The sequence below is a fragment of the Thunnus albacares genome, chromosome 10 (genome assembly GCF_914725855.1).
Source record: "Thunnus albacares chromosome 10, fThuAlb1.1, whole genome shotgun sequence".
Taxonomy (NCBI): Eukaryota; Metazoa; Chordata; class Actinopteri; order Scombriformes; family Scombridae; genus Thunnus; species Thunnus albacares.
Window position 1 is genome coordinate 27922373 of NC_058115.1, and position 23765 is coordinate 27946137.

At 39.6% G+C, this 23765-nt stretch overlaps 1 protein-coding gene across 9 annotated transcripts in view; it reads right to left on the reverse strand.

Moving 5' to 3' along the window:
• Window positions 1–23765, reverse strand: part of LOC122991065 (LIM and calponin homology domains-containing protein 1-like) — a 95785-nt gene that overhangs the window by 17407 nt on the left and 54613 nt on the right. For 5 of the 9 annotated variants that reach the window (XM_044364672.1, XM_044364669.1, XM_044364675.1 and 2 more), the window contains exons 5-11: window positions 20209–20239; window positions 16607–16717; window positions 14069–14267; window positions 7360–7618; window positions 5276–5533; window positions 2906–3295; window positions 1549–1584 (exon numbers count right to left, since the gene is read on the reverse strand). In XM_044364672.1, the coding sequence (XP_044220607.1) occupies window positions 1549–1584; window positions 2906–3295; window positions 5276–5533; window positions 7360–7618; window positions 14069–14267; window positions 16607–16717; window positions 20209–20239 (1284 nt within the window). The remainder of the gene's footprint in view (window positions 1–1548; window positions 1585–2905; window positions 3296–5275; window positions 5534–7359; window positions 7619–14068; window positions 14268–16606; window positions 16718–20208; window positions 20240–23765) is intronic. The other 4 variants (XM_044364670.1, XM_044364676.1, XM_044364677.1 and 1 more) reach the window with 4 other exon arrangements.

Below are 23765 nucleotides of genomic sequence, written 5' to 3' on the forward strand. Positions count from 1 at the left end.
TTCTGGTGTGAGTATGTGTGAGTCTATGAGATGCAACAACCAGTATGACCTTCATAAAGGCACCGAGATGTTTCAGAAAACTATATTTGTTCAGTCAATAATGTTAAAGCATCTATTTTCAGTACAGCCATACAGTTAGGAGCATTCAGCTGTATTGTGTGCTAGAGTGGGCGATGTCAATACATTCTCATATAACTTAGTAGTCCTGTAAATGTTGTTTAGTATAGATATTGTTTTGGTGAGTGAGACTGAGAAAATTGCAAAATGCATTTTCAACACTGCATGTTGTAAAAGGAGTGATGATGAAGATTACAATTTTCTGAGTCTTGCTCACACTAACAAATGTTTTATGGCAGCCACTGGCTGGACCAAAGGAACTCAAAGCAGGAGAGTGTTTTCAACCCAAGAGATGACTGACATGTAACGTCATCTATAAAAGTTTTGATATAAAAATAAAGGCACAGGTATAATCTGTGGACTATAGCTTGACTGAATAGCTTGATCTGCTCCTCTAAAATAAACAATTTTAAACAAACATGTCATTTCTTCTTTATGAATCCTCTCTCCTGCTTCAGGCAAAGCTGCACTTTTTTGCATCAGCTTTAAGCAGCATGAATGTTATCGTAATATGACATGATTTACCTGTTCTGCAGGATGAAGGGGCGGGGTGTAAGGAGAGTGGTTAAGGTTATGTTACATAAAACATGTAGCTGGCAGAAGCTTTGAGATGATGCTGGAGCAGCACAGTTTAATTCCTCTTCACAGCCAAGACTGCAGGCCCATTTGGATTGTACTGAGCCAAAAAGGCATGAAAGCACGTCCACTACATTTCATATAAACATGACATTTTTCTTTTGGATTTCAGATCTAATGATTTTAGTAAAGGGGTCAGGGGCAATATTTAGAGCCATGGACATTGTTTGACATTGTTAGAGCATGTTGACAAAAATGTCCATCACAAGTCATCTAACTTACTGTTAATTTAGGTAATACAAGTGGGAAAATCTGCTTAATTTGGAAACATTATATCTGTGTCCAATTAACTTCTTGAAAGAGTTGTCTTGGTTTACAGAATATTTTTCTGAATCTATACACTGGCTGTGAATGACTGTATGACCATATATACCTACATGAACTGTCTGTGTAAACATCAGAAGTTTTACTGCCTTTACATGCAGTATTTTTGTTATTTTGTTCCATTAATTCTTTTTTTTAATGAATTAATAAATGCATGAAAGAACTAATTACTGAAATTCAGCGGAGGATTTATTACATGAGGGTCTAAAGGCCTAACATGAAAATGGTCAAATGTAAAAAATAATCAATACTGGCACAAAATATTGGCTGATGGTACCAACAAACAAGAATAAACCTTTACTGCTGGAACATTCACTTGGACTGTTTTTATAATGACCTCATTCTGTTGGCAGATTTTCCCACATGCATAAGGAACAATTTAACTGTAACACTAAATGAGTAATTAAATGACTTGTTTGTAGTGCACAGCGGCGCTCGGCCATGCAGCTGAGTGGTGAAAAGACAACTTACTGTGGGTCACCTGACACACTATCTGTGTGGCTGAATCTACAGAAGGCGGCGAGCGTGGAGAGAGAGCACAATCACAAATGAACACAGGTTCATTCAATAGAGAAACACATCATTCATCCGTGTGAATAACAAAATGCTGCTATGAAATGTCTGATAGTTAGCTAGTGAGTAATAGTACACTGTGTTGTGATTACAACAGACAATGAGTTAGTTCATGACAGTTTAAACAGATAATATGTACCAGAATAGTTTCATGAATAATGTTTTAAACAAGTCTGCCTGGTGGTTTTGTGTCTATGCACAGATGTATTTGTCAGTTCTTAGGTTTTAATGATGCACCTCAAACCAAGCACAAGGGGGCAGTCTTACCCAAAACACAGGCAGAGCAGAAGAGAAGTTTACTGCAGCACTGCAAACCAAAACACTGCTAGCATAAAACAAATGCATATGGCAACAATCTTAGAATGTAGCTGACACATGACTATTTAAAAAAAAGCACATGCATCTTTTATTAGACAGCACGAGAGCAACATCAAGAGGATGTGGCTTTCTTTCTGTCTGTGACCACCACTTGTAGGTTTGGCCTTAACCACAAAAGGTCTTCACACAGTCTTTTTTTTTATAGAGCCGCCTCTGTGATGTTACAGGGGTGTGAGAGAAAGTGTGGCCTGCGGTCGCTTACCACAAGAGAAAAAAGGAGACTTAATAAAGAGCTTCACTAAATCAAAACCAGATAGATTGTTTTGAAAAATGACTTTTTGTAGGAGGATGTCTGCTTCTGATACAATGGCTTGCATTAAAGCCAACACCATTATTTATTTTGTCATTATTGGAATAAACTCTATGTTCAAGGTGTGACTGCATTATGGCTGGACCAATTTATGCATTTAAACACGTACAGTACATGTGTGCAAGATTCGCCAAATGTATTATGGATGATAAAAATGAAAGTAGGTCAAATTTGTTTAAATGCAATTCAGCATCCATTGGAGTTATTCCCTCACTGGGTCTCCTGAAGAGGTCAAAGATTGTCAGTTAAGGTCATGCGTTGTTAATTGTTAAGACCACATTCTCAGACGTCTTCATTCTTCTCCAAATTTCGTTACAGAAAAAAAGCAAGGAAATGAGAAAAAATATGTTTTTCAGAGTTTCCATGCATCCTGTGTACAATAACAACTGCTGTTTGGCAAACAGTATCAACTTGCATACATGTAAATAAGGTCATGCAATCTTTAGGTAGTTGTCATCCATTGCCATCTGAGGTCAAGGTCACATGTTCAGATAGAATATTCAAAAAGGATCATGAAAACGCGGTAGAAATTCATAACATTTAGTGTAGTTGCTAGACGGGGCTCACGTTGCTGGAAGATTGCTGTCCAACCAAGATGTCCCTCCTTGTGGGTTGTCACTTTCACTCAGCGCCCTTCCCTTCCGTCGTCCTGTATCCGTTGGTGCAGCTGTAGTGGTTGCCATGGCGGCGGGCACAGGAAGGAAGTGAGAGGGGCTCGGGATGGTGACGTGTTTGGGTGTCGTCAGCGTACGACGGGCCCGCTTATCGTCTGCATCTGCGACTGACGGAGCACCGACGTCTCCCTTCTTCGCTCCTGCCTCCTCTCGGTCTGTCACAGGTGGATGTTTCCCAGATGTGTTGAGGGGGCTTGTTGCAACCGCAGATGCTGCCGTAGCGTTTGCCGCTAGGGTCGACGGATGATGGAAGAGTTCCTCTGAGCACGAGCGAGCTGGAGTACTGCAGAGAGCAGAGCAAACTAAACGTATTGCTGCCTGGTTATCATCCTATATCATCAGACAGCATTCCTCTGGAGGAGCCTAAATGGAGGTTTTTGAAGACATAAATCTGAGAAAATAGTATAGCAAGGTCACAAATCCCTTCAGTGCAGACTGGACGGGAAAACAAATTTGAGTCACAAACCAAAATTCACTGAACGCTCTGTTGTTTGTTATCCTGTGATGAACAGCTACTTTCAGGGAGGCTTATTATTCGACTGTAAATTCCCAGAATGCATGGCAGGGAGGGAGAGACTGGCCAGCTGCCGGCAGTGAAAGGGCCAGACTCAGTCCCAGCCTGCTCAGGGTCAGGGAAGGAAAAAGGCCTCATTTCCTTACATCCTTAGGGTGGGCCGCATGTTCATGTTCCCTGCGAATGTGTTTGTGTGCGTAGACACATATTTGTGTGTATGTGCTGGATGTATGGTTTGTATTTTAAGGTATGCACGGTTTTGTCCCAAGAGTTCAACAGTAGTCTAGAAAGAATGGCCTATCGCAATATTATTGGAAACTACAAGGCACTCAATTGTGTTTCTTGGTCCGAGCTTGTTTTATTTCTAGATTTAGAGTTTATCTATTCAGAATACCTCATTTCATATTTTTGTCTCTCAGCTGAGTCTCTGGTGAAAATAAAAATAAATATTCACCCCACAAAATGTTACACCTCACTCTCCATTTCTACTCAAGCTAAGAAACACAATAAACAGCTAACACACCACCACCACCACCACCACCACCACGGAGCTCAATGTCAGCTCACACAGCTTTGACCACACAATTTGCTGGAAAACTAGAAACACTGATATGCTGATGTGATACAACCACTTAGCAGCGTTAACTCCTGGCAGTGCTAAAATGCACAAATTCCAGTCTCAGTTATCTTCTGGAAAATGTAAGCTGTTACCAACTAAAGCAGCAGCACATATCAGAGTCTTTTAGAAACATCGTACAAAATCCCCTGTTCCCTTGGAACGCAGCTATAAATCACAACAAAAAGATTTCTGGTGAGGATTCTTTTCACTCCCTTGAAACACTGACAATCAAATCAGTGCCATAACATTTGCCAGAAAAAGCTGGAAACTGGGGGTGTGACTCTAATAACTCTCTAACAGGACTGTGAATGAAACCTCTTCTTGACTAGGAAATAACACCGGATAAAGCTGGATTGTGGCTGGATTGTGAAATAACATCAGAGAACTAAACTGATACAAGAGGGGGACATTACGATCGCACTGGACTTCTGAACTGTAAATATACAACACTTTTCTCATGACAGCTCATAATCCTCACCTTGCTACCTGACACCAATTGTAAAAGTTGTGGCCCCAGGCTCGCCTGCTTGATAAAGACCCTGGATACCGATATGTCCTTCATGTAACTTGTTAACTCTAATGGAAACAATGAACTGGCCATGGCAATGCCAAAGAGGAAAAGGACCAGATGGTGTGAAAATTCTTCTCAGCAGTCTGTGGATTATCCTAAGTAACTGAGACATTGTTTTTGGAGACACGTACTATTGTTGAGATTTTCAAATATAATTTTTCTGTCTTTTGAGTGGCACAAACAAAATTCCAGCAGTGTATGATGGTGCAGGCAGGGGTCTCAGAAGCATATATTTCAAAGCTTACACTTTTTTATCTACGTGGCCAGATGTCTAGGGGTTTGAATGACCCTTAAATAAAAGAAATGATGAGCTAAAATAAAAACCTGCACTGCTGACTTAATTTATGGCCAATATTAAGGACAACATGAAAAAAAAACAAAAGCAATATCAACAATTTATCATTAGGAAAATATTAACAAGAAATTTCAAATTCTGTAAGACAATCAATTAGCTTTAAGACTGATTCATTTAGAGGAAGGAACTATGAATGAGAATTATGACTATGAAAAGACAATTTGGCTGCTGATTTGGGGAACTGAGAAAAACATGAACTAAGACCTTTGCTCAGAGGTGACCGTCAGGTGATTTACAGCCTCACTGGGGGGCTCTGCATAGGGCTGGGGGAGGCTACAGGGTAGAGGCTCACTGCTCCTCCTCAAGCCTGCTGTATGGACCTCAATGCAAGCTGTGGAGGGAGTCCACTCCCCTTTCCTCTGGCTCTCCTTCTCAATCTGTGTCTGGGGTTCAGGGGGCAGGGTGGGGGACAGACTGGGGGACACTGGAGGTGGGGCGACTATGCTGGGGACCTCAATTAGACTGTTATATCGCCCAGTTACATGCATCACACAGGAAAGTAAGGCGTAATCACATTGGAGCAAAATAAGCAACAAAGACATGAGGATAACCACAACATGATGGTCACAAGACATGGAACAAGCATGAATGTGGTGAGGGATAAGAGGTAGAAGACACAAAGAGGGGAAACAGCATGGCACACAATGCAAAGGAAGGAGATGGAGGAGAAAAAAAAATAATAACAATAAATGCAAAAATCAATTAATACATGAATTTTGATGTAACACCATGATGGATGAAGTTAATAGGAGAAATGAGTGATAAATTAGCAGCACACAGTGGGTGATGCACAATGCACATGAAGTAATCACTACAGTATATCCACCCACTCGAAAATGCTGCTTAGAAATATGCAGATATTATAAATATGGCCTTTAAACAAATATCTTCAATCTCCTGCCGTTGTCCGTCAATGCAGCTAAATTACGATACGTAAAACCTCAAAATATCAGCCTTCAAAAACTAATATCAGTCGAACCCTGACACAACCATACGCTATACACACCACTAATACTGCACATACTGATACTATGACTGATCAAAGAACATCAAGGAATCTACTTAGCAAGCAGATATTTGAAACTTCTACAAGAAGAGCCAAGACAACGATGAAATATTTCACAAAATGAAATCCGTGATCCCAGCGTTCTTATGATGACATGCCAAACCAATAAATGCCAATAAGACCTTTAGACCTAAATCTGCCTCATTTTTGTCTATGTGGCATATTTCACACTTTTGCTTCAATCAGAGTCGGAGCCAATGAAAATGCACATCTGGCCTCCATCAGCCACTCCCATATGTACAGAACTGGACAGAGAAAAATAATCAACAGTTGAAAAGTCTGATTCCAGACATCTGTAATTTGACACAAGAGACATCTATTCTTGCGAAATGAATAAACAACACAAGATGACCTACAGAGGATGTCGATGTGTACTAACATAGTGAAGTAGTGAAAAATAAGGAAGATATCATTTGTTTCGTCAATTCTGGTAACTACTTCATGGTCTACCTCCAGCCATATTTTACTTCTTTGTGTCTAACATTTCTCATGCAAACTTAAAGACACAAAACATGTCAGATGGATGCTAGATCATATTTATTATATATTTATTATAAGACTTTCTCTGATCAAACTGCATTGTCAGCTAAAAGCAGAAATACCTAAATTTCTCTGCCAAAATAAATTGCAGCAATCATTTTCTGGTTGAAACAAGGTCATAGTAGCACAAACTATCCTCAAATAACCGGTTCATAACACAACTACACTCCTCCTCCTCCTGACAACCACCAGCAACATTCAGGACCTCTACTGGCTCAGCTCTGGTGGTCCAACCCATCTTTAAATCAAATATTATCAAATGTAAAATGTACCTGTGTCAAGGATTATAACAAATTCATACAGGAAAGCTTAAGACAAATAATTGTTTTGTCTAGGAAATAGGATGTTAATATTCTGAGAACAAAAACAGGAATACCTAACAGTATATTTATTATATATTTCTTATGTATTGCTCAAAGAACCTTGAAATTCAAGCTTCATATGCAAAACCTGGAGGAGAAATATTTTTTCAATATAAAGTGGTTAAGTGTATAAGCATTCACAGACTTAGTACAGAGTTCAGCTGCATAGGACAACATTCAATCAGTGAAACATGACTCTTTTTTACTACTTTTTTTTAAAATTCCATTACGTTTTGAATTACCCAAATAGACAAGAAAAGCTCAATCATTATGCTGCTTAATTCTGTCATTTTTAAGTTTCTCATTAAAGTCACACTCACCTGAAAGGTCTGTCTCCCCCTATAGGGGAAGTGGCAGTACTCCAGCTCTTGCGTCCTGCATCCTCTTTGTCGTTCTTCTTCTTGCGTAGTGGGGTTGGCACATATCCGCTCTGGTTGCTCTTGTTGGGCAGGTACTGGTTGAAGGGCATGGCGGTTCGGGGCTCGCTGACTGAGGTCCGCCGTGCCAACATGTCGTCTTTACGGACGTCTGGCATCTTCCTGTGGGGGGCGCCGTCGGACTCTGAGTCGCTGCCGCGGCCTGTTAAGGGTAGAAGAAGAAGTAATGAAGATTTTTATTGGTTTCATGGACCTTTTACTATACCTGCGGCTGATTTGGTCATAGTTTTAGGTTTGCAGATGCACTTCCACAAACTGAATTCCACAATCACCATACAATATTTGTTCTGTTAAGAGAAAAACAGCAGCCATTTTAAAAATAATCGTATTATTCAGGAGACAGTGAAAGGTAAGTAGAGCTTCTTTGCATGATTTAGACGAATTTATTACAATTAAAAGGAGTTAATTTTAATTTTTTGCTAGGAGTCATTGAATAAAGGCTTAGTATGTGGAATTACTTTTAAACGTTATTGAGGAAGCAAGTCATCATAATACTGAAGTGACTGCTCATACTTGAACAGGTGGCATATTTGATTTCCATTACTTAAAGTCTATAAAGAACAGGCTCCGATTACTGGGATGGAAAACAAAGTAACTCTGTGTTAAGATTATTTAGACAGCATATTTCTTTGCAATTCTATACTCCCTTAATTGTCCTATTCAAATGAACAGTGATTACACAGTAGTCTAGTAGCAGCAATGTCTCTGATATGTTCAATTACCCTCTAAATGATGCTATGTTTTAAAATGAACCGTGATTCCCCTTTAAACATCCCAGTGAGCAAGATGAACCCAGGTTGCTGAGTCATTGTCAGAGTGAGAGAGAGAGAGAGAGAGATAGAAAGGGAGGGAGAGACAGACAGAGAGAATAAATCTTAAAATAAATTGAACAGAGAGACACTTGATTGAGGAATCTCATGGTGACTACCCCAGATTGCTAATCTCTGAATTAAATATCACTTTAAATCTGCAAAAAAACCTTACCGTGCTGTTACATTATATAGGCCTACAAAACATTACAGTTGCTGTTACATATCATTATATGTAGCGCATTCCAGTGACTGAACATAAATCAACACCTAGCAGGTTGATGGGCTGTTTTTTATGAAACAAAGCAAGACACATAAATCATCACTAAATTTGTATTGTGCAGCATCTGCTGTCTAAATTCTAGCCTACTATTCGGAAGAATTCACTTAGGATGCCACTGTGTCTGTCTGTATCAGATTTTAAACACATTATTAGCTCTTTAATGTCAGTGGCAACACCTGGCTTTGCAGAAGTGCATCGCTCAAGGACTTTCCCTGCTTGGCGTCTTAAATTCCTTTGCGAGATGTTATTGTGCGATCCTCAGCGTATATACAGAACAAAGAAATGAGGATGAAGGTCACAACAATTCCAGTGATGTGCCATTAGTACACCAGTCATTTCCACCTTAATTTAGCTTTTTTTTTGCTAATGCTAGCCCAAATGCAATATGAACAACAGCAGGTAATAGATACCTTCACTCTCGCCTTACTCAAGGTCTCCAAAAATTCCTCTCCAAGATGGTCAGCACATGTGCTACTGGAATTCCTCTCCCTTTGAATGTGTGTGTACTCGATCTATGACCTATTTCAACTAGATCTAAACCTTAACTTTTGAACGGATACATATGGATGCAGCCACAACTCCCAGTGGAAACAAACGTCGCATTTTGAACTTGTGAAAACCTCTTCTTCTATCAATAGACTTCTTCATTTTTATGTGGTATAAAAGATTGACAGATCAAGGTCCAGAAGAGGCCTCGGGGTATCTGCACTTCCAACAATGAATGGTTCAATTATGACTCTTAACCCATCAATTGGAAACATGAGTGACTCTAGTATCCAAGTCTATCCATCTCTAAGGAACAACATATGTCTTCATGGGGCGATCTCCTCTCTTTGCACATATGGTAACACTGAAGCTCGAGGGAACGTTTATCATGGTTCAGTGCCATACTGTACCAGGGCTTCACAGAAACCTATTCATATCAATAATCATCAACATGCAGTCATACTACAGGAAATGTAAAAGCAGTGGAGTCTAGTTAAATAACTGAAAAGATGATAGTGATACCCACAAAACTTCTAAGAGCATTAAAGTGAAATAAATGATGACACTTTCTGGGATTGTATTCATGCTGCAAAGTAAGATGTCTTTTTGTCTTTTTTTTCCAATTATATGACACAGATCTTTCTAAGCCGGATGAGCAGCAAAAGTCTGTAGGGAGTCACATTTTTAATGCTGATCTTAACCACATTGAAAAGTGACCATGTTTTTACATCTCTGTCACTTCCTGATGACATTGGATGGGAGTTGAGTCCTGGACAGATACGAACAGTTGGATATGAGCAGCGATTTGGAACTGAGCATGAAGGCATGTAGCAGTGACGCAGTGTTAAAACCCTTCACAGATTTGATAACTGATGTAATAGAAAAACTTCCTGCTGGACTTCAGGGATTGTTTTTTTTGTTTATTTTTTTTACAGACAGTGAAAACCATCTCAAGGACATTTCTCTGTTTATTCTTTCAAACAGCTGTTAACTAGCAATGGGTGTTGTCTTGCAAAAATAGAAAAAAGAGTAGGACAGGCTGTACTGTAGGAGCAACAGAAGCACAAAGTGCCTCTTTTATCAACACTGTATCCATCTACAAAACTTGGCCCAAACAAAAGAGCACTGCCAATATTGAATTTCTTTTGGAGATTGAATTAAACTCTTCTCCCTGTCCCCTAATTACTATCAGGGTGAAGTCAGTTTACAGAGCTCAATAGAGAAAAGACTTAAGGTCAGGGCAGGGAAAACCAGGCTGGGCAGGGTTTGGATGCATGTTAATAACTGGATGCTCCTGTTTTAGGTGTACTGAAGGCGCCATGTGATTGGCTGATACCTGCATTGTTATCCTCTTCTAACTTCTCTTGTCTGTGCCTCCTGGATCTGATCTGAACTCTTATATTGTGATAACCAGAACAGTGGAAAGGACATATAAATATCATCAGACATGCAGATTTCTATAAACTGTTGAACCACATATGTAGATTTTGGCCTTTGACCAACATCTTTATCCCTCTTAACGTGACTGAACCACCAAGTGGACCTGACAGTAATAAATCCAACAAATATCTAAAGCAAATTCCAACTTCAGATACTCTTATGTTGCAATATATCATCAATCTGTAATGTTCAAAGCATTCCAGGAGTATTCTTTTATTAAGTGTGGTATTTAGTTCTTTGGTATGCCCACTTCTCAAACCTGCCTCCTCATTTTTTCATCAGTTAGTAATTAATTCCTTAATTTTAAAGTAACTGAGATTGCTGCTTTCGATGAAATGCGGGTGTACGGGGATACAAGCAGCTTGACAATGTGACTTATCAGCTGTGGGTTATATATGTTGGTGGAGTGAACGTGACAACGCTTGCATTAAGAGTAAGAGGGTATAAAATAGTGTCTTTTGGCAGCTTTACATTCTAGTCTATTAAGGCTAATTTAGGAGGTGTAAGTGGTGTCTCTCAGTCCTTTTATGGACTTCTTCTTGTGTGACTGTTGAACTAAGTACAAAAATGTGACTGTTTAACAAGCTTTGTTCTTTTATTTAGAATAACTGACACCAAAGTCTAGATATCTCATATCGAAACCTATAGCTGCTTATCTGCAAGGATGACAAAATAAATTACCAAATGACAGGGTTAATCGCTTTGTTTTTAACAGTAAATGCTACAGAAGTGCATTTTTTTCCTCATTTCTAGGAAGCTAACATCAACTTCTAAAACAATAACTACATTTTTGGGTAGAATGACTCTTGGTGACAGCAGCTTTGGCTTCGGAGATGGAAGTTTCCTTTGCACTTCCCTCAAAACAAAAACACAGTCAGACAGGATGCTTGGCTTTGCTCTTTGTTTTCCCACATGCAGCTCCGAGATGAAACGTACATTACGCTTTGTGATGACTGCTGTAACCTTTTATAGGCTGTCATTAAAGTTTAAAAGGGTTACATTCAAACACAGCGGGGCGATCAACAGCTTTCAATGACAGCATATAGTCAGCTTGGCATCACGAAGTATTTACTGTATATGCAACCAACCCATTTTTGACTTCAGCACAAGGCATAAAAAAAACCTGCACAGCTGTTTGCAGTCTGTGCTTGTCTTGAAAAACTTAATATTACATCTTCCCACTTCTGTGAAAACAATGTTATTATACACTGAAAGAAACAGCAATATATAAAGAGAAAATGCACGCAATCTGATCTTTATATTCAGCTTTAGTGTCAGTGATTCTTTATTGTATGCACCAGTGTAGCTCTGTGTATATGTTAATACCTGTAGAGTCTATTAGCTTTTGAATCTCACAGCAAACACTGAAACAACCACCTAAAAACAAATAGAGGATAATTTAGGGAGAAATCTAGAAAAGAAAGGTTAGAAATAAAAGTGAGAAATACCTATCTGGTATTGTTACTGCACAGCCTTTATGGAAAGTTGGCTGGGAGAATCCTTACAGAGAGCATGAGCCTGTTTTCATGACAAGTGACATAAGAGACTCATGAAATAGTGGACGAGGGAGGTAAAATCAATCATACATGAATTTCCTTGTACAATACTTAAAATCTAAAGAGATATTCTTGGAAAACTAAAAAAAAAAATCTGCACATCTTATTGCCAGGATATTTCAACTAAGGAAGTCACGTTTCATAAACTTCATTTGATGAGTTAGGTCGTTATGATGAAGATGAGGTTGTGTCATTATATGGAATCCTGTTCTTTGTCCTTAAACCGAAACCCTATCGGTTTCTGTTATCCAGTGATCTTTGACAAATCCACCAAACTGTCAGATCTAAAAACCTCTGCCAGCCATCGTTCAAACAACCACACTTCTTTTCTCTTTCTCTTCTTTGTGTCACATGCTACATTAGACTGCTTCATCTCTCTATAGCGCTGTCACTCATCATCTCATTCCTCACTTCAAGAGAGCCATCAAACAGCCGTAGTCCAGGACAACAGGCTGAAACACTGAAGCACAAAGATACTTTTGTTTCGATGTCAATGGCAGGACTGGAAATCCTCACTGAAAGGTGTCACGAATAGTATGAATAGCGAGCCTCGACAAGCACGGTGGCTAAGGCACCCGTTAGATCATACTGTACATAAATAGACCCACACAGATGCAGAAATAGATTCAATTACTGTACAATAAAACAGAATTGCTGCAATATGCAACTTTGTAAAGGGACGGTAAAATCAGAGAAGAAAATGAGGAAGAAAAAAGATCAAGAGGAGGAGGAGAATTTATTTATCACTCTGTTATTTGTCTAAAAAAAGGAGGGGGGATAGTTGTGTACTGAATAGTCAGTTGAATGAATAGAAGCAATGAGGGGGTGTGGTGGGAGAATGGCTCGACAAAGTCAGAAAAACATCTTAATATCAGTATTTCAATCATAAACGCTGATCTAATGTTCTACAACAGAGCTACAACTGAGCAGGAAGGGGTTCAGTGTCTCACATTGTTTAAACTACAGCTCAAACTGTTCCAATTTTATTCCTCTAAGGGAACACAGATGTATTAACTGCAAATTACTACATGAACATGAAATTGCACTTTTAAATCCCTGATTTGTATCAAATCAGAGTCAGACCCTTATGCATGTAGCCTTCTTACCACTTTTATTTAATCACTTAAATCAGAGGTTGTCAGTGTTTCCATTAGGACAAATAAATCTACTGTCTTGTGTTTTACATCACATGACGAATGTCTGTCATAGGATGTCATCTTGGAGGAGCCTGTGTAACCATGACATAAGAAACAGATGTGGCCACATTTGTTATTCAAACTTGGCTCGTGCATGCGTTTTGATATTAGTTATTTCATACTGACATCAGATATGAGTGATCTTAGCACTGATATGAACTCTAACACAAAGAAAGTACACGAGAAGCTTTCACGAAAGAAACGTGGCGTGAATGCAGTTTTTGTCCTGGATTAATAAAGTTATAAAAGACTGGATCCCTAATATTTACATTTTTTAAACTATTTTATATTTCGATATTTTAAATGTTTTACTTCTACAATAGGTGCTGAGCAGTTTAGGGCATACACAGGCATTAATTCAAGGACATGCTTTATCAAACACCACAAGACATGTAGCTAAAATGAAAACAATGACCATATAGCTTGGCTTCAAAAAAGGCCTAAAAAAAAAAGGCACTTTATTCTTTCAAATAGCCTTTGACCAGCTCTGGGCGTTGTCCTGCAAAAACACAGGGAGCACAACAACAGACCTTACTACAGTAACACTGGAAAGACAATGCACCTCATTTATCTGTATAGTGTATCTGTACACTAAATTTAACACAAACAAAGCAGCCCGTACTGAATTACTTCCCTCCCACAAGACAAATGGCCATGGCTGAAGTGACACAATGCTTATTGAATAGATTTAACCTCTAGCCTTATATCTGAGGAACAATCTTTCTAAGTACATGATTACACCATCATAATCACTCTTAAAGTAGTATTGGTATTAGGTATTGAGTTCTATGTGAATATAAGATTGTGAAATAAGTTTCCTACCATCGCTGCTGCCGCGGGCGACCAGGACGTCTGGCGACGGGGTCTGTCGTGAGCGTGAGCCGAAGGAGTCCAGGCTGTCGAACGAGTCCTCGCGGCCGTGGCGTGGCGGGGAGAGAGAGTCACTGCGTTCAGAGTCCCAGCAGTCGATGTAGCCACTGTCCCGGATGCTGCGTTTAGGGCTCTCTGCCTCCTCCACCTCCTGAACATTTATGCAAACACACCCAGGTTGCATCAAATGCACAAATGTGTGTAAAATGCATGTAGACAAAAGGGAAGAGACATAAAAATCTGGTGCTCAGTACATGTATATTGAGAAGGAATTCCCTTTGCATGAACATTAACTGAATTTGTATCTGATCAAACAATATCTGAAGAGTTTGCTCATGTCCTCATCACCACAAACATCACACTGTAACTCTGCAACATCAACTGAACCTATAAAATCTCATTTACTTCTCTTGTCCTTTGCAGATGAACTTTCTCTAGCCTTCTCGCTCTTTCTCCTTCTGCCTTACTTTGTGTTATGTCATCCTTTTCTCTGCTTGAATCCCTCTCTGTCACTCTCTCTTCACCTCAGGGACCCCTCCCTCGGCCTGTCTGCAGTTGAAACATGTCTATGCGGCTAATGGAAGGTGGGGGAAAAGCCTTTCCTGTCTAGTAAAACACGTCCTGTTCCTGACCCCTGTATAGTCTGTTATGCAATTACAAACTACAGGATTTCTGTATTTCACTCACTGCATCTCTGTCATACACCCAATGCACTTGGGGAAGTAATGACGAATTTCAGTTTTTAAATTGGACCACTGCCAGAATGTTACCCCAACGCTAACCAAACTATTCTTGTTGCCTAAACGTAAAACCCTAAACCCATACATTATATTTAAAAGGGTTTGAATTTACCCACATTTAAAAAAGGAAACATTTCTTACCTTATCTAGCTATGCAGATAGTTTTGGTTTTATTTGCCAAGATTTTTGGACAAATAAAATCTGCAAGGCGAGATACCACGAGTGCTATGTGAGAAAAAAATATCTTTTTTTTTTTTAATTTGGGTGAACAAACCTTTTAACTGATGTACTTATCCTAAGCTACGATCAGTGAGCAGCAAAAAGTGCAGCTACACCACACCACATTCACCTGCTTCTTGCATTTCAATCATCATTTTTGTGAGGTCCAGCTTCCATTTCATCATCTCTAAAAGAGCTGGGAAGAACTTGGAAGTGCCAATTTAATCCTGAATGCGTGCACCTTATGTGCTTTCCTTGAGTCCCTCGTTATTAATAATATCAGTATTTCCTCTATAATTGCACAGGCCTGGCGGACCACCAGGCCAATGAGAACCCCCATCAGGCCAAATAAATCTTTTTTTTAATGCCAAAAATAACACTAAATACCCATTTATTTGGACATCCATAGTGTTTGGGAGCCTCTGTGCAGCGCTGTGCCGAAATATGAGTCTACCTGTGTCACTGCCTGGGAAACTCTTGGTAGCGGAGCTCCTGTTAAGCAGTAGAGCAGTATGCAATGTGTGTGCATATCAAATGAGTAGTTGAGCTAGCGTGAACGGCAGAAAAGTGACGAGTGGAGCAGAGGAAAAGGTCAGCAGTAAGTTGTCAATAGGTGACAACTCTGGAAGTAAATGTACAATACAGTCTACAGTGTATCAGTTAAATGCTGCGGCTTCTCAAGATAAAGAAAAGTCATGTCCGTTGTTTCCCCACCTGCTGGAAAAGTCAAGGGGGTTAGCACCAAAGTTCGCAACGAATGGCCTACGTGACGACGCTCAACAGAGAAACGTAGAAGAGAGAGATGTGTGGCTGCTAAGTCTCTCCCAAGTTTTGCATCGAATCCCCCCCGCCTGACCCCCACCTGAGGCTACCGCCACCCCAATGCAGTCCACCTAGGGGAAATACTGAATACCTTTTCTGTTTCATGGAAACGTGGCTTTATTTTGTTCAACTGCAACGTGTGGACATCTGGGAAAGTTATTTTGCTGAGTTGGCAGTGGTTTCTCAGTTTTATAGAACAGCAAAGGGACGTCACATTGTGGAATAAATTGCATGGGGGTGACATCATGGTAATGAGTGGTTGTCATATGAGTATGTGTGTGTATAATTGTTTGTGTGTGTGTGTGTATGTGTGTCTTGGGGGCTAGCTAATGGTAATTTCCTGTCTCTTTGTGTCAGCAAAAAGGTAGAACCAGGTCCAGATGATTGACACTTGAGTCCAATTTAACAGAGGTCATGACTGAATCTAGGATGAGGGTGTTGTCCTTTACCTGAGATGATTTCTTAGAAGTCATTTACTCAATGCACCAGTGCATCCCACAATTTGTGTGTCCTTGCTCCAGGTAACTTTGTGATTTGGTTTCCACAGGGATAAAACATGTGATCTTCTGCGTACAGGACTGAACAGCTTCTCCATCACTTATACCTCATCATCTGTGGTTGCTAGGAGCTTTTTAACACAACCTCATGATCAACTACTGTCTGTGTTGTTCCTGTAGTTTAGATTTATACTAAACATGACTTGCCGAACCTTTCGCATCTGTGACAGCAGGCCCTCAAACTCTTTCAGGTCCAGCGTGGGCCCGTTGTAGGAGGTACAGCCGTTGGCAGCACGACCCAACCAGTAGATGGTGATTAGAACCTAAAGAAAATAGCGTATTTTATTCTTTTTAGTCAGAGATTGACAACATGAGATGAGAAAACTGCCCATCATGTTGCTGAGAAAGAAAACCATGAAGAATAACTGTGGACAGAAAGTCAATAAATCATTAGATGCAGTAAAACACTGAATCTCCCATTTACAATAATGTCAGATATGCACTCTCATTACACTTTGTTTACAGGTTCAACTTGTGTAAAAGTATGATAATGTAAATGTGTGTTTGTGTATGTTTGTGTTGTCCACATTCATTAGTCAATAGGAGATAACAAAATCATACTATTTTCAGTCATCACCAAATTAAGACCTCTGGTGTAACCTCATGTAGAAAACACTAACAGAGAGAACTGTTTAGGCTGACTGTCTTCCTTTTCAAAACAACAGCAACACAAGTCATCCAGAAACCCTGAATTCATGTTCCCCACTGCAGTCCAAAGTCTAATGACACCCTGGATCCAGACATACTATCAATTACACTGTCACAACAAACAATTCAATGTAAACTGAGCCAATTTGTTAGGAGCTTGACCAGCCTTTACCACAAAATGAGTAAAATTGCATAACATTAGGGTACTGTTATGTAATGGGAAAAATGACCAATTAAATCAAATGGGCATATTTACATGTAGGAATACAGGCAAACACATGAAACTTTCCACTTATCTTCTAAATAGGTGAAATGGCTATGAATAATATTTTGTTGGCTCATATAGCTTAATGGTTTTATTGAAGGAAGGTAAGAGTGCACACACTTCACACTTCAAACCATTCTGCACTCTGTTCCTTTCACTTCTTCCTCTACAAAACAATACAATCTGGTTTCCTGGTCATCACAATCCAGTCATTTCCAAAGAAGTTACATGTTAGCAAAGGCTTCCTGCACAAACATGACAAGACCTGCTAATATACACTATCCCTTGAGGGCCTGAAGTGATTTATATTTGCCTGTTAGCAAGCTTAGCCGTCACCGCATAAATTATCAGGTCACTCTCATCTCCTTCAAACACGGCGCTTGTATACAATCTGCAGTAGAGAGCGTCTATGCTTTTGACTCTTGCTTGTCATCTAATGTCCCGTAGTAACACTGCAATGTGAACTGCAGCTTTCTACATTCATTGTAAGTCCATTTTTTGAGTCAGCTAAATGCCTAAAATGCAAAATGCACAGAATGACTCCAGCCAAGGGAGCTCACACAGAGCTGCACCTTTAGCACCGTTGGCAAAGTGTTCCCAGCTATATTTACTGTGTCCATGTCAACCGGCTCTCCACTGGGATTGCTTTGATAAGAAAGCTCAGCATGGCTTAATGTGTTTATTTCAGTCATACTGTCACTGTAAACACACTCTGCCGTTCAAACACGCATCGAGGAAGAGCCGGCCTGCTAATCGGAAGAAGCACAAAGCTGAAGAGTCATTTTCTGTGTGACACTAGAAGTCTGATCAAATGTAGATTAAAGCATTCGATTGGCATTCATCTTCATCTAATGACATGCAAATGGTGTTTTATTTGATATTTTGTTACTGCAAGGGATGCCACTAATATAAACGTACAGTGCTGTAGCCATAAGGCACCTACTGTGGCCGTGGTTCATTATCTGCACAATTTAGCATCCTGAGCAGCAGGGTTTGTCACCAGTGTAATGATAACATCCAGGCCAGCTCCTGTTAGAAGTGGGTCATCACCAAATGTGTTTCAGTTGCTCGCTAGTGCGCTTTAAACGCATCCATATTGATCCCAACTGCACGAACACAATGGTGAAAACATGCCACAACCGTGCCTGCGTGATTCAGACGTGCAACACTAAACCGACAACAACCACAACCGTACAAAAACCGAAACTTGGGACACTGGCACCGGAGTTACAGTAGCTTACAGAAAAGCATTGTTTGAGAACACTTCAGTGGAATTTTGACTGACACAGATATAAACAATGGGCCTGACAGTGAAGAGATCATTACAGTGCATCGTCACACTAGCTTTGCCTCTTCAGTTTCAGCAGCTGTCTACTCTGGCACTTGTGGAAAGACCTGTCAAAGAGGTTCCACTGAAAAAAAACCACAATCATCTCTTTGTTTCATGTGCACACATGTGTGAGTGATCCATATACACAAGGGCATGAATAAACCAAAAAAATAAACACATACACACATGTCTGTGCATGCACACATTTAAGCACATCACAATCAATCCGCAAACCAGAAACGGTACATGTACCCTTTCGGATTCTCACACGCAATCGGCCCTTTTAACACCTGCTCCTACTGAATGATGATTTCATGACATCAACAATATCCCATCAATCCATGCAATGATCTCACTTTACTTTAACCTTACATCTGTTTTCTATACAACACCTTTTTCACCACATCAGCAAATTCCTCTCGGTGCAGTTCCCCCTTCTTTGAATATGTGATGAGCTGCAGAAACAGCAGCTGTCAAATCCTCAGTCTGCAGAACAGATCCATAGTGTAATAGCAGGTCCTGGCTAATGCGATGGTTAGTGGGTCATCTGCTATTGCTGCTATTTACAAAGGCTAACGTGGTGCTGAGTGTCCCTGTGTGTAGTCAGCTAAATGAGCTAGCAGCCCGGGCCAGCTCTGCAGCTCCACACATTTACTTGTACGGTGCACACCAGCATCACAGAGAGGGAGAGAGACAGAGAAAGAGAGAAAGAGAGAGAGAGAGAGCATTGACTGCAGAGTGGGCAGGGCTAAAATTGTGTGTTCTACTTCTTAAAGCAGAATTATTAGAAAAAAGAAGAGGATGTTGAGGTGCGTTTGAGCGTAAATAGACAAAACAGACTGAGTGAATAAACACAGAGACCTCAAATAACCAGAATAGAAAGAACTAAACCTGGTAGAATATGCAGTAGAAGAGGACAGAGCTGGTAAAACATGACTGGAATTCAAATATTTGAAATCAAACAAATAGAGACAAGAATAGCTGAAGGACAAATAAAATGAAATAAAACTACAAAGGGGCAGACCGGGCAGAGCTAATACAGGTGGAATAAGTAAGTGATGATGTATGTAAATAGACGAAGTGAGAAGAGATTAACTAAGAAGAGAGAGAGAGACAATAAGTCAGACAATAAGTAGAATAGGCAGAACAAATAGAGCTGGAAAATCCTGAACAGACAATCACAAAACAGTACAGAGACCCAGTGCATAGAATAAAACGATTAAAGATAGGATGGATACAAGTAGAACAATGCAAAAAGTTAGTTATGATGGGCACAGACAGTGTAGACAGAATAGAAAGTATTCTATCTAATGTGTTAGAATAATACAGTGCATAAAGACAGAGTGGAAAGAATCGGTAAAGCTGAAACAGACATGATAAGAGCAGCTGTAAGAAAAGAGTGATGGCCGCAGCACAAACAGAAAACACTAGGCTATAATAACAGCTTCCACTCAAACATACATTTAGCACACAAACAAATCACCCCACTGTAATCCAGAGGCATCACTTACATTTTTTAGCTTTCGGCTGCAGTCACTTCCCCTGAGGAGAATAAGACAGAGAGAGAGAGACAAAGAGTGAAATGTTGATATTTAATGAAATATATAAAACTCAACAGCTCCCACATACCCACACAACACAGCATCAACAACAAAACCTTTTGTACATATGCAGGAATCTACAGTGACAGTAGCCCACACAGGCTGAACTTACAGACACTACAACTGCATCTCTGCATCTCATTTGCTGTTCGGTGATGTATTTATTTCATATTTATTGACCATCTGCAGCACAACTGCACTTAAATTTGATGGAAGCTATTAAAAGATTTAAAGAATTAAATGCAGTTTCGGTGTTAGTGCCTCAGGATGAAGAGCAAAGGTGTCTTCCTAGAGCTGCCATTTTGCACCAGCCTTCACTGTTCACAAAGACTATCTTTCTTCCACAGAAATTTAGAGGAGAAAAATGTCACAGTGGCCAGATGGTTTGACTGCCAAGTGAGAGGGGAGGTGCAGTGCAGAAACACCACAGCAGTGGCCACTTAGCACCACAGATGTTGCCAAAATGAAAAGATGTGGATCTTGCGGATCACCACTTGAAGCTATAAATGGGAAGTGGAAAGAAGCAGTTGTAAAACTGACCCCAACATACACTTGTGTTGTGGAAAAACATATTTCTAGGCTAAGAGAGGGAGACAGATTAGCACCAGAGAAATAGACTTTTATAGACACATAAAGACAGAGATACAGCAACAACAAACTCCATCATTCCTTATCTGTGACTGTTAAGGTCTGGATATCATAGTCAGGTCAAAGGTTCAAGAAAACAAGTCTTAAATAGTGTTCTCAAGACAGAGTTGAGGCAGAAAAATGAGTCCTCTAGCTTGATGACCTCAGGCAGGAATGACCTGCCACTGCCAGAGTCTACGCACCCTTAAAAAGAGAAGTCAGGCCTCAGACTGGATTATGACCAAAAAAACTCTAAGATTGTACTCGGGCTCACTGGGTTTAATGCTCTGCAATTTTACCAAGTGCTAGCCCGACACCAGCCTTATAGGAGATCAATAAATTATCAGAATTCACGCTGTATTGACAAGCGACCAATGGAGAGTAGCCAAGGCGGGGTGACGTGGTCTTTCTGGTGCTAACTGAGCAGCCTGGCTAAAGTGTGTATGACAGTGGCTTTCTCATTATCTTTGCAGGTTGCCTTAAATATAGATAATAAATCACATTGTAAGATCTTATTTTTTATAGGTTACTTACAAATATGAACAACAGATCAGTTTATATCCAAAATAAACCATCATCTATGGAAAACACATTGCCTTCCATGGGTTAGGAATTGCTTTTATGCATACAGGTTTCCATACATGGAAAATACAGAACCTTTTAAGGAAAACTATGGATAACAGTTACTATATATGTCCAAGAGATGAATACGAACAACAGGTGTTCTTATATACTGCACTGCAGCAACCAGCATCATCTGTTATGAATAAAAGATAGCCAACATGGATGATATACTGCATTACCTCGTCTACCATATGCACATAGATGTGTATAGAAGTTGAGGTTTCTTTAATGTCTCTGAGTTACACCATAGAATAACACTGTTGTTGCACAAAAAAATATCTGCAAAGTGTAAGAATCTCATGTGCATTTGACACTTCTGAATTTACTGTATATATTATAAGACCGTTTATAACTAGTTTCAGGGGCTTAACGGTCACAAAGACAAACTCACTCAACACACTCAAGTGAAACCCAAATTGCAGTTGCGTGGCTTTTCCATGACAGCAGTGACCTGAGAAAAGAAAGAAAGAAAGGAGGAGGAGAAGAAGATCGAGGTGAAAGTAGCTGGAGGGGATGATCTGTAAATCCCCCCCCCCCCCTCCCTCCCTCCTCCCTCGTCCTCATCCTCTCTTTCTGTCAGCTGACTAAATAAACATGGAGACAGGTTGCTTTTCTCTGCTGTTACCTTGTAGAAGCAAACCTGAAGAGCAAACACAACAGATTCCACGAGGTATTAGATCACAGTTACGGGCCCCAGTCAGTATAAACCTCTGTGATATTCTGTGGAGATAACATACTTGAAAATATGCGATATACAGTAGACTATTGGTGTTATTCTCACTCTTTCCTTAGGGAAACCATAAATATATAAGTGTACTGTATGTAAATGTGACCAAATGAATAATAAAAGTATTATAGAATCATTATTGGAGGAAACATTATTACAGACCTTTTTAAAAAAGTCTGATTACATTTTTCGTTGACAAAATATTTTTACAAAGTGGTCAGATTTTTATGAAATGCTGAGTGATGTTTTTTTGCGCCTAAAGTTCTCTTTTTACCAGCTGTGTCTTCATCCACACATTTTTACAATTTAATGTTTATAATATTTCAAAAACTTACGTCACATCCAACAAATGTTTTATCAGTAAAAGTACAACATATTTCAAAAGGAAGTGCATTTTTTGAATAACTATTTAATGCAGGCTTGGCACAATCTGTACGTTTTTAGCACATAAAAAACTCCTGCCTATCTGGTTTTGGAAGTCCTGAAATGTTTTTTTTTTTGTTAAATATCTGTCAAGAAAAACCTCCAAGAATTGTCCATTTTAGGCTTTATGTTGCCTGGTGAGAAGTTGAAGAATTATTACTGCTAATATGACCAGGTGTATTTCTTTTAGATGAAAGCACCGAAATATTTTCCCGTACTTACTGACAGCTAAGAGTAACAGTTACTCAATACTGATCATTACTAATCCTGAAAGATGTTTTCTTGTGGACATGCATTTCTGACTTTCATCATATTTAATTCGACCCAGCTGAGAAAAACACATTTAATTTGTATTTTATTTCTTCCAGCGTTTTCAATTTATTAGACAGCTGAATGGAAACACAGCCACTCTCTCCTCTCCTCTCCTTGACTCTGCCAGGCAAACTGTCACTTATCTTGGAAATCGATCTCTTTCCATCTACACGCAGAGGAACGGGAGATATTTCAGGCCTGAGCTCATAGTGTACCAGAACCTGCCTATCTTTACGCCTCCCGGTCCAAAGCTGCTTCCTAGATGAGTAAACACCTGCCCGAAGACTCGAGGGCTTCCTGTCATGGGTACGAGCTGCGAGAAAATGGCATCCTGTATGACACATGGTTACATAACCTCTGGAACGAACACAAGGACACTAAAACAATGACGCCAATGTTTCTTTTCAACTTTGTGATAATTGTGTACATATTGTCCATATAGTATATTCATTATATTTCTAGAGTGAGCACATTCATATTTGTTTAGTATGAAAATATCCTTGCTTGCCATAGAGCAAGACAATCCATTACAGTTATAATGAAGCTTTGATTTAGTTGTTTTTGTTTTTCCTGCTTTATATATTTATAATAAGCATTTACAAATAGCACACATTACATATGAACATGAGGAAAATTAAATATTTTATCTGTTATCATTATTTCAAATTCAAAATTTCCTGAACTCCTAAACATGTGTGTTTGCCGACTTTTAACGCCGCGACCTAGTAACGTTAGCTTGTCACTAAAGGGAGGC